Source organism: Lactuca saligna, chromosome 4 (genome assembly GCF_052625555.1).
Source record: "Lactuca saligna cultivar CGN05327 chromosome 4, ASM5262555v1, whole genome shotgun sequence".
In the NCBI taxonomy this organism is placed as follows: domain Eukaryota; kingdom Viridiplantae; phylum Streptophyta; class Magnoliopsida; order Asterales; family Asteraceae; genus Lactuca; species Lactuca saligna.
In genome coordinates, this window is record NC_136420.1 from 54,220,925 (window position 1) to 54,231,948 (window position 11,024).

Sequence of the window (11,024 nt, forward strand, 5' to 3'; positions counted from 1 at the left end):
TTTTTCAAGCAACTTTGTTCCATAACATTGAAGGTGAAGGATATGAGGAAAGCAAAAGTAGACATTATTGGAATCTTGTGCAAGTTAGAATTGATTTATCCTCCAATTTTTTTGACATTATGGTTCATTTACTTTTGCATTTAGCTCATGAAGCGATTGCCGGAGGCCCAATATGTATGGGATGGATGTATCCCTTCGAAGGGTATATGAAAAAACTAAAAAACAATGTCAGAAACAAGGCGAGGCCGGAAGGTTCTATAGCTGAGGGTTATGTTGCAGAAGAAGCTTTATCAGTTTGTTTGATGTACCTTCGAGATGTAAAGAATCAATTCAATCGTTCGGAAAGAAATGAAGATGTTGTCATTGAGAAAACAAAGTTTTGGATGTTTGAGTCTAAATGTCGACTGACCAGCACAACTCAAATCAAAACTCTTAATTTAACGGAAATGCGTATGGAATGGTTTGTATTGAATAGCTGTGAAGAAGTCACACAATATATCAAGTAACTAATATTATCTCTAACTTTCATCCTTAATTTTTTTTTTATCTTTTTAAATCTATATCTTTTCGTCATCAACATAGGAAATTCAAATCTGAACATCCCCAAAGTGATGAAAAGCAAGAATTTCGTAATTGGTTTCGTGAAAAGGTAATATAAATGAATAAACAAATTTGTTTCATTGATCTAACGAATACATAATACATATTACTTTATAATTGCTAGGTTCATCAAATGAATATAGAAAACTCACCAGAATTCCTCAAAGAGTTGTTGGTTCTTACAATGGGTCCGCAAATGAATGCTTATTCTTACATCGCATGCATAGTCAACGGTGTCAGGTTTATGGTACTTAGTCGTGACGCACAACACACAACACAAAACTCTAGGGTTTTAGCGGTGGGACAGAAATGAGAGAAATATTATGGCCAGTTAGAAGAGATTATAGAGTTGATGCATACACATGATTATTCAACTGTACTATTTCATTGCAAGTGGTTTGATACTCGAACACAAGTTGTTTCTAGTGATGATTTCACCACTATCGACACACAACGCGAAGCATACAAAGATGATCAACTTATATATGCTTCACAAGCCAAACAATAACCATCGGTGTGCTGTCGAGCATGTTAATCATCGAAGTATTTGGGATATACCATCGAACGATGATCATGTCTAAAATGTTGACAATGGCTCACACGAAAATGTAGATAATGTCGATGTACTTCAAAATATCTCTTCATCCGATGCTCCACTTTTTATCGATTTCAACATGTCGTTTCAAAACATTCCTAGAGTCATTGTTGATGTAGAAAGTACAACTGAAGTTCCTCCGCCAACTGGTAGAGTCAATGATGTTTCTGATTGCAAGACTGATTACGATGATACCGATTCTAATTATGATACCGAAGAAGACACTGAAGGATATGAGGAAGATTCTGATTAGAATAGTTCTTATGTAATACGTGTTTGTAATATGAACTTTATTTGGATTTCTAGTTAAATAGAAATGTTTATTCCTATGTAAATGTTTGTTTCTATGTAATGTGTATTTGTAATAAAAATTGTATTTGTATATCTTATAATTTTTTAGGAAATGATGTCAATATGGATGATGTTTGTGTATACCATGGCTGCTGTTATGGGTCGTGGACATGGGGGTGATGGAGATGAGGACCCACCTCTCTCAGGTGGTAGAGGTGTTGGTCATCACGAGCAGGACCGTAAGTTTTATTATGAATTTTTATTTACTATTTTTTATTTAGTTATTATAAATTAAATACCGTTTCTAATAATAATTAATTACATTTGTAGTTGAGCAATGTGCACGTAGGAAAGTTCGAGGCAAATCCAAAAATATAAAGCTTGAAAGAGCGATCTTACGGAATTAGGGAAAACCGATTAGCATGGAATATGATAAGGATACAACATTTGATCCTGTAGGAGAGCTAAAAGACATGTTTTCACGAGAAGTTGGAAAAACAATGTGGCAAATGGTCCCTTTTGATAAATGGACATGGAAAAAAGCTTCCACTACAATACAAGACACCATATTACAACATTTAGGGGTAATTATTTATTTAATAATATTTTTATATGGTTAACTATAACTGGTTTTTTACCTGGTTAACTTTTTTTTTTTTTGTAGACAAAGTTTGATTTGGATCAAATGTACCAAGATGTACAAGTTAATATGTTGATAGAGAGTTTTCAAGCAGCTTTGTTAAAATGTTATCGAGAATGTAAAGTTGAAGCAAAAGAATATTTTATGTTAGTCAGAGGGTATGAAGATATCCCGGGAGTATTAGCCAGCCCTTCGGAGGGTATGGAAGTTGATAACCGGAAGAAAGCAGTTGAGTATTTCCAAACGGACGAACACAAAATTGCTTCAGAAAGGAACAAAAAAGTCTGTGAAAAGCAAACAAATGTGAATCATGGGGGGTCGAGCTTGTATAGAAGTACTTGCTATAAGAAGGTAACGTACGATACACGTAATTATTTATTTAAAATATAATCTTATTTTTAAAGTTAAACAGAACCTTAAGAGGGTGGAAACGTTTCGCAAAGCTCATAACGATAGGGATGGTGTATTTGTTACTGCTGAGGTGGAACAACAATATGTAAGTATTTAATTATAATTTTATCATATAACTAAATGTTTATTTATACTTAATTGTTACTCACTTTTGGGAGTTAAAAAATCGGTTAGTCGAAGAGCTCTTAGAACAAACCCAAGGTGAAAGTGAGTTAACATCTGCTCAAGAAAGAGCTGCTTTTGAGAAAGTATTAAGAGAGCGACGTGGCCATATCAGAGGCATCAGTCGTAAACCTTCTGGTCTCCTGCCGATTCCATAACCATCGCAACCATCACAACCATCACAAGTAAAACAATCTACTTTATTTTTTTTGGTGATTATTTGCAAAAAGCTTTGGTAATTCGGATTTTGTCCCAAGTGCAAGAAATAGCAATGTAGTTTGGTTTTTTTGTCTTAGTTTAAAAATAGCAATCTACTTTTGCATCATAAAATGCATGTTGAATTGGTAAATTTGGTTTTGTGGTGATTATTTGCTAAAAAGTTTGATAATTGGGTTTTTGCCCCAAGTGCAAGAAATAGCAATGTACTTTAGCTTTTTGTCTTAGTTTAAAAATACATTCTACTTTGGCATTATAAAATGCATGTTGATTTGGTAATTTTGGTTTTGTGGTGATTATTTACTAAAAACTTTAGTAATTAGGTTTTTGTCCCAAGTGCAAAAAATAACAATGTACTTTGGTTTTTTTTTTTTTTTTTTTTTGTCTTTGTTTAAAAATAGCAATCTACTTTAGTATCATAAAATTCATGTTGATTTGGTAATTTTGGTTTGTGGTGGTTATTTGCTAAAAAGTTTGATAATTGGGTTTTTGTCCCAAGTGCAAGAAAATAGCAATGTACTTTGGCTTTTTGTCTTAGTTTAAAAATAACAGTCTACTTTGACATCATAAAATGCATGTTGATTTGGTAATTTTGGTTTTGTGGTGATTATTTGCTAAAAACTTTGGTAATTAGGTTGTTGTCCCAAGTGCAAAAAATAACATCGTACTTTGGTTTTTTTTGTCTTAGTTTAAAAATAGCAATCTACTTTAGCATCATAAAATGCATCTTAATTTGGTTTGTGGTGATTATTTGCTAAAAACTTTGATAATTGGGTTTTTGTCCAAAGTGCAAGAAATAACAATGTACTTTGGCCTTTTGTCTTAATTTAAAAATAGCAATATACTTTGATAGTTTTTGTTTATGTTTGATAATTTAACTTATAAGTTTATATATGTTGTTATTAATTATGCAGTTGGAAAATCTTCGTGTAATGCTCAACAACCCGACATGTAGGGATGAGCTTTACTCGTTTTTTCAATCCCAAAATAATCGAGGAAACGATGGAAATGAAGATGATGGTATGTAGAGATGAGTTTTATTTTCACATTACACTTGTTGTTATGCTTTGCTATTTGTTAAATTGTAAAATTTTTGGTTATGTTCTGTAATTACCGACGACATTATTACTTTTTATATTTAATCAGATGTTATGTAATTACCGGACAACACTATTACCGGCGTCGTTATTATTTTTTATATTTAATCGAATGTTTGTTTTGTAATTAGCGTCGACACTATTATTTTTGATATTTAATCGAATGTTATTATGTAATTACCGGCGACATTATTACCGGCAACCAAAATCCTTGAATAATAATAAAAAAATAGAAAATGAAAATAGTTATTACCGGCGACACTATTACTGACGACGTCATCATTACCGACGACATTCTTATTACCGACGACGACACTCTTTACCGGTGATTAGGTCATTAGCGGCGACAATTGATGAATAACGACAAAGCAGTAGCGGCGATTTATTGCCGACAACGTGTCACCGCTATTACTATTACCAACGATAATTGGACCTTTTACCAGTGATTTTTGTCGCCGCTAATTATATTTTTCCTTGTAGTGAATGAATGTTACTTCATGGTTTCTGAAACAAATGTTTTATTTGGTTATTATATTTTAAAGTTTAAAAAATCTTTTTGTAATTTTTAGGATCTTACAGAACTAGTGAAGAAACTCTCTCACAACCTTCTCCTTTAGTTGTTCCAAGTGTGCCTTACATTAAGATAATATTTATTAAAAATTTAGTATTATTATATATAAATTTGGCACAACAAATTAACAGGCAGATTTGTTAATTTTGGAAATCATATAAATTAGTGGATCAAATTAAATCGAACCTATAAATATTGCCACGTTAAGGATATCGTTTGAAAACTTGTAGGGAATGGAAGTTAGAAAGAGGCCAAAAAAAGCCATTTTAATTTTATTTTATAACCGGATCGCTCATGTTTGCTTAGGTAGCAAAAAGAAGTTTGACATAGACCAAAACGTGGACATTCTCTCTAAGTGTCAACCGAAAAATAAGCTGACGTGGAGATTTTCTTTAAAAAATTAATCCCTTCTTCTCCCACAAGTCACAACCACCATGAAAACCCCTCCTGCCGCCTTCATCTCCAAAAAAGAATTTTTGTTTCAGAGGCGCTCTAAGAACGGCTTCAGGGAGGTATGTCGAGTAAATAACCGACTACGTCGTCCAAAACGCTTTCTGTTACAGCTTTCATCGCTTCCTACTGCTAAAAGCCCTAGGCGTTCCGATGTCAATATCGCCTGAGGAAAACGGAGGTACACCTAACTCTTTGGTCTTCTGGTTTTCGTGTCTGTATTATTCAATTGTGAAAAATTGCAAGTTCAGCATATTTAGTTTTCGCATTTGATTTCATTTTCAACTCGTTCATATATGTTTGAGATTTGATGATTAATAGTTCCATGAAACGGATAAATATCTATCTGAATTGTGGAAATTTTCTGTTTCTATGGTTCGAAATGGAGTCAGGACATCGATGAGAAGCTAACATTGAGGCCAATCCTACCTAATCAGGACCATCGGAATAGATTGGTCAGATCTTAACCATGATGTCCATGATTTTTTTTTTTTTTTTTTTTTTTTGGATTCAATGGAGTTTGCAAGTAATGGAGGTCACTCGCACTCTCTAAACCATGAGTTCTACTGATGCTGAAGGTGGCTCAAGTATCAATATTTATCTCCCTTTTATGTGATTTGGTGTCTTTTGCATTCATATATGCGGCTAATGCATTATCTGTAGCACATTGGCATGTTGTTGTATTGCTGATGGAGGTCCTTTTATTGTTCTTTTAGTGTCAGTTGAAAATGCTATTGAGAGAATAGTGGTGTCAAGTGTCAACCTGATAATGATTGTGGAGGTTGTATTTTTGCCATCCTGGATCATGATTTTACCTTTTCTGTATTTTCTGTTTTATGCCTCGTTTAAATTATATTCATAATTTTTTTATCCATTGCAATCGCTTGTTTGAAACTTTAATAGACCATAAGGGTGGGGTTTTCATTGGATGAGATTGCTTTTGACACCATTAGAATTTGGAATAATCTGTTTCATTTTGATTTGTGTGTTGGAATAGCAGTAAAAAAATCTTTGATGTTTGTCATTCACCCTATATCATCTCCTACATTGACCCTTAGTTCTGGAATGTTTTGTTCCATATTTGTTTCTATACTCTTTTGAAGTAATTGGTTATTAATATCATCTGTACCATATGTAAAACATGGATTGGGAACCTAGATTTAGTCCGCTAAAAGATTCAACATGCAATTATAATTTGTAGTTATGTTATGCCAATTGTCATAGAAAAGGAAGATATTAATGGTCATTGCTTAAAATTTCTAAGCAAACAATATTTGCTCTTAAAATATTTGTTCAAATTTATTGCTTGTGAAAGAACCTGTGTTATAAAGATTGTGATTTGGTCGCACTTTCTATTTCTGCAAGTTATGATAATTTCGTAATCTGTGGTGCCCTTTTTAGCTTATTTCCCCGAAAGAATCCATGAAACAATTCATTTGTTTTATGTTTTCCATTTCTGATTTGTCTGGCTTTTATATGATTTTGTGTGTGTGTGTGTGTTTGGATATTTTTCTTTAAATGTTTTCATCTATTTGTTTCCTGCAGTGAATTGCATTAGGTACCAGGTATGTTGCGTTATCATGTGTAGTTGACTAAGTATCTCATTTCTGATTTTCCAGTTGCAATCATGTTGTCTGATATAATTGATATGGTCTTATATGCACATCGGTTTTAATCAGGATCGAGAACCTTATTTATATGACACATTGTTTTCTTTATGTGTATATTCACATTAGGATACATGGTAAGTACATTTATGTATGTGCATTTGATTCAAATGGAGTTTCTTATACACACGCGTACAATAAATTTATACGTACGGCAGTGGCGAGGAAAAATAATCACATGTAAAGCAGATGCATTCACAACATTTTTTTAAGGGGTATTATTGTAATTTCACTTTCAGATCGAACCCTAATGTTGGCCTTCAGTTCCCATCTCGTCTCTAATATATATATGCTTTGCCTCCTCACATGACAATTGTCTTGACTGAACCCCTAAAACTCTACCTTCAACGCCGTGAATCTACCATTACACAGGTATATTTTCCTCCTCTCGAGTTGTTTTTTGTGTTCGATCTTCATATTTTTTTACTCTCTACTCTTTAGCTCTTCTTTAGATCTCATCAATAAAACATTTTTCCCTAATCTGATTTGAAGTTCATGGTATGAAATCTGATTTAACTGTTACAAAATCTGATATAATTCATTTACGATTTCAGTCGACAAAGCCGATCATTTTGCTCTCGCCTGTTTATTTTGTCTTGATTTTGTTTTGAGCAGTTATGACCTCATTTGTGTTTTTTTTCCCTTCAGTGATTCAATGTCTAGTTAGTTTACTTTGGATAATTAGCACTATTAGCATTTTACAGTTAATATAGTTGCAATTCAGTTTGCAAAACAAGCTGTTGGATCTCTATATGATGACTTGAAGCTTTTAATACTTGGATTTTCACATAAAAAATTGAGTTTTCGTGTAGGGTAGTTAACTGCTGCTAACAACCATTGAAAAGGGCTTTTAATTTTCGTTCTTACCTTTTAGGGGTGGTTAAAAGTTAGTACTCATGGTTCTTGTTACTTATTGCTTGTTTTTTGATAACTAAATGGATTAAAAATCCTATATATCATGTCTTCGAATATTACAATTTACATCTTTTTTTTTAGCTAAAAAGGATGCATGGATCTAAAATCTTTTGTTGATATTTTTGTTCCCATTCAGTTGGGTTTGACCTTCTATGTGTGGGTTTGTAGATAACTTCAATTGCCAGCTTGTCAATCAATTTATCAAAGGGATTCTTTGGTTATCATTTAGTGTGTGTATTGATAATGATCAGGGATGTATAGCTTGTATCTCCATTTCATTTCAATCTTGTCTTTGAAATGTTTATTTGCTTAAACATGCTTATTGAAATTACTGCCTTGTTGTTACAATATATACAATGTCATTCACCAAGAGATTGAGATGTTCAATTCTTCCAATAGCATATTTCTAAGACCTTGGCAAGTGTACACTTTAGGAAATTAAATTGATCTCTGATTTCTCATAAACATGTTCAAATCATTTCGTGCACATAAACAATTAAAATGGATTTCTTTGGTTAGGGAAATGTTTGTAAAATATGGCGTGGTTTGTTTTCCAAAAACACTCAAACATTGGTCTAGGAGTTTCTCTTCAAAAGCAAGTGGTAGATTCATAGACCTCTGTCTCCAACTTTCCATTTACAAAAACACTTCATGAATGTAACAATATGTAATCTCCTATCAAAGTTCACAGCTATAGATGGCAAGATTTGAATGCAGTTTTACTTTTTCCACCAGGGAAAATGTCTCAAACTAATCAATATATCCCCGTATATTTATATCAATCAAGTGCTACAAGTCTTGCATTATGTCTCCCAGAGCTACCATCATCATTGCACTTAAAATTTGTAATTACCCATTTACAACAACATATTGCCATGAGCCTGATCTACAGTTTCAAAATACTATTATTGTTGAGAGAATGCATCTCTTCTAGAACTTCTAATTTTAATCCATTCATATGGGGTGATTTAGACCATTTTATGAATCAACTAGCAATCATTTTCTAATTACACCCATATATTATATTCTCAACAAAAAACAGGTTTATTTTGTCTTGGTTTGCTTCTTGTTTAGATATACAACAAAATATCGTATCTATGCATGCCTCTTGTTTTTTCATAATCTGATTGAGGCTCACATATTCTATCATCCATCTATTTGAAACAGGATCTAGTATAAGTGATATCAAGTAATCATTTTATGTGGTATTATAGTCATTCATTCCTTTTGGTATCCACTAATTTCCCTTTCACTTTTAGCCTAAGATCCCTCAGATTATCTATATACCGTGGTGAATTCTTCCATGGCTCATCACCCGGAATTGTTCTTTATTACTGTAGTCCAATTGTAGTTTCTATTTATGTGCATGCTTACTCCCTGTTTACAACTCTTTGTATCTTATAAGGAATTTGAATTTACCAATTAAGTGCCTGAATACCTGTTTTTCTAATTAATCTGTAGGAATTTGCCAAGACAAGGAATATGATCACTATAAACAAGAATCGGGGTGAATCTAGCAGGTCAAAGTTAAAGACTTTTGACAACAGTGGTAAAGCACGTTGGTCAAATCTTAACGATGATGTGCTTTTTTTAGTAATGATGCAACTGGGACTTATCGACTTTCTTGCATTTAGTGGAGTTTGCAAAACATGGAGGTCATTTGCACACACCAACAGAAACAAATTTATGGCGTCTAGACCACCCATGTTTTTACATATATCTCCCTCTGTTAACAGGGAAGAATATTACTGCTGCCTAGCGGACTTTAAATTCAGGGAATTTAAAACCATCCTTCCCCATTATGTTGGCAGATTCTGTGTTGGATTAACCTGTGGTTACCTGATCTTATTTGGGAAGGAAACCCACGACTTCTGGCTTGTGAATCCTATCACAAGGTATCAATTTTACTTCCCTGATGTCCACTTTCTAGGAAGTATTATAGATCTAACAGTTATCAGGGCTATCCTCGTCTTTTCACCTACAATATCTGGGTGGGTGTTGGTAGTGTCACATAGATTTGCCGATACAATATGGTTTTCTGTAGTGGGTACACGAGCATGGAATCATGTCTCCTCCTCTATCCCCATCATTGATTTGCATGCTTTCAAGGGGAAGATATACACCCTACACACCAATTGTTATTTATTTCAATTGAGACTCATTCCAGAGCCCAAATGGACCTTACTCAAAACCAAGGATAGTTTGAAGACATATGGTTTGCATCTGGAATTTCTAACGTCAGGTGAAAACCTTTATGTGACGAATCGCTTGTCAAAATGTTTATACAAGCTTCAGGAACTAGATTTTGGCGAAATGAAATGGGTGTTACAAAAAAAGGCAGCGATGGGAGACTATGCGATCTTTCTTAGCTTCTTGAAACATAGTGCTCTTATTAAACCAGAGCCTGGGTCACAATGGGCAAAATACAAAAGACGTGCAGACTTCGTTGACACTTCTGATAAAGGTCAAAAACCCAGGTTCTTTATTGCAGCGACATGGTATTTCCCCCATGATTGTTTGACTGTTAATCACATATAGGAATGATGACCTGTTAGCACTCTTATCTTGTTTTTATGGACTATGGTAGTTGATCAAAATTGTCATATATTAGAACATTTTCAAAACGTTGGCAACCAAGATTGATGGATTTGCACCTTGCAGTTTACTTTTTAAACAGTTGGTTCTCGCTCAACTTTTTTACTTCATGCAGGTAGAACTCAGTTATTTCTAATTCTTATTCTATTTGATGTACTTTCATGTGCCTAGCTAGCTAATGCATCATGCGTAACACATTGACATGCATGCTGTTGTTTTGTGGATGAAGGAACTTTTAATTGTTGGTCTTTTGGTATGAATGAAAAATGGTAAGCACACGATATTGATGATGGAGGTGGTAATTTTGCATTTCTCATCAATTATGGTTTGTTTGAGTGTAGGTAGGGGGTGGAGGTGATCAGGTAGATATGTGGATTAAGGTAGGGTTGGTGTGGGAATGGGTGGGATAGGGTAGAGGTGGATATGGGTGTTGGGTTGAGGGTGTAAGTAAGGGATGAGTGTGTTGTAGGGTCTATATTTTAGAAATATTTAGAAAATAAAAACTATGGAAAACAGTAACAATTAATTTTCTAATTTACATAGAATTTAGAAAAATAAAATTTTCATTTTCTTAGAAAGTTTTGAAAAAGTGAACATACCAAATGCATTATCAAAATTTCAGTTTTTCTTGAAAAATTTTACTGAAAAAATAAAAAAAATTTCCACAACCAAATACACCCTAAAATTTGGTTGAGAACTAGTACTTCCTGAGCCATAACACATAAGCACCTGTATTGCATGTGCAAGTCATTTAGCTGTAATGTTAGCTATATATGTAGTGTAGACTCGCATCTTTTGTTTGTCTAGAAGCCAT

The 11,024-nt window shown here is 33.6% G+C and overlaps 1 protein-coding gene across 4 annotated transcripts; it reads left to right on the forward strand.

Annotated features, from left to right (window-relative positions):
• The first annotated feature begins 4,910 nt into the window (after nucleotides 1-4,910).
• On the forward strand, nucleotides 4,911-10,297 carry LOC145041891 (uncharacterized). 4 transcript variants are annotated; one of them, XM_078990108.1, is made up of 3 exons: nucleotides 4,911-5,214; nucleotides 5,422-5,814; nucleotides 9,077-10,297. In XM_078990108.1, exons 2-3 carry the CDS (start codon nucleotides 5,803-5,805, stop codon nucleotides 10,151-10,153), a joined length of 1,089 nt encoding a protein of 362 aa, XP_078846234.1. In that variant the 5' UTR covers nucleotides 4,911-5,214; nucleotides 5,422-5,802; the 3' UTR covers nucleotides 10,154-10,297. The 4 variants fall into 4 exon arrangements, with proteins under 4 accessions (XP_078846234.1, XP_078846233.1, XP_078846232.1 ...); XM_078990107.1 differs by having other exon boundaries at nucleotides 5,426-5,814; XM_078990106.1 differs by lacking the exon at nucleotides 5,422-5,814 and adding an exon at nucleotides 6,940-7,072.
• The last annotated feature ends 727 nt before the right edge of the window (nucleotides 10,298-11,024 follow it).

What these genes read in the sequence shown, in the direction of transcription:
- LOC145041891 (XM_078990106.1), top strand. Translation starts at nt 7,007, where the DNA reads ATGACAATTGTCTTGACTGAACCCCTAAAACTCTACCTTCAACGCCGT. An exon ending in GTGAATCTACCATTACACAG is followed by an intron (nt 7,073 to 9,076) that starts GTATATTTTCCT and finishes ATTAATCTGTAG; the next exon opens with GAATTTGCCAAGACAAGGAA.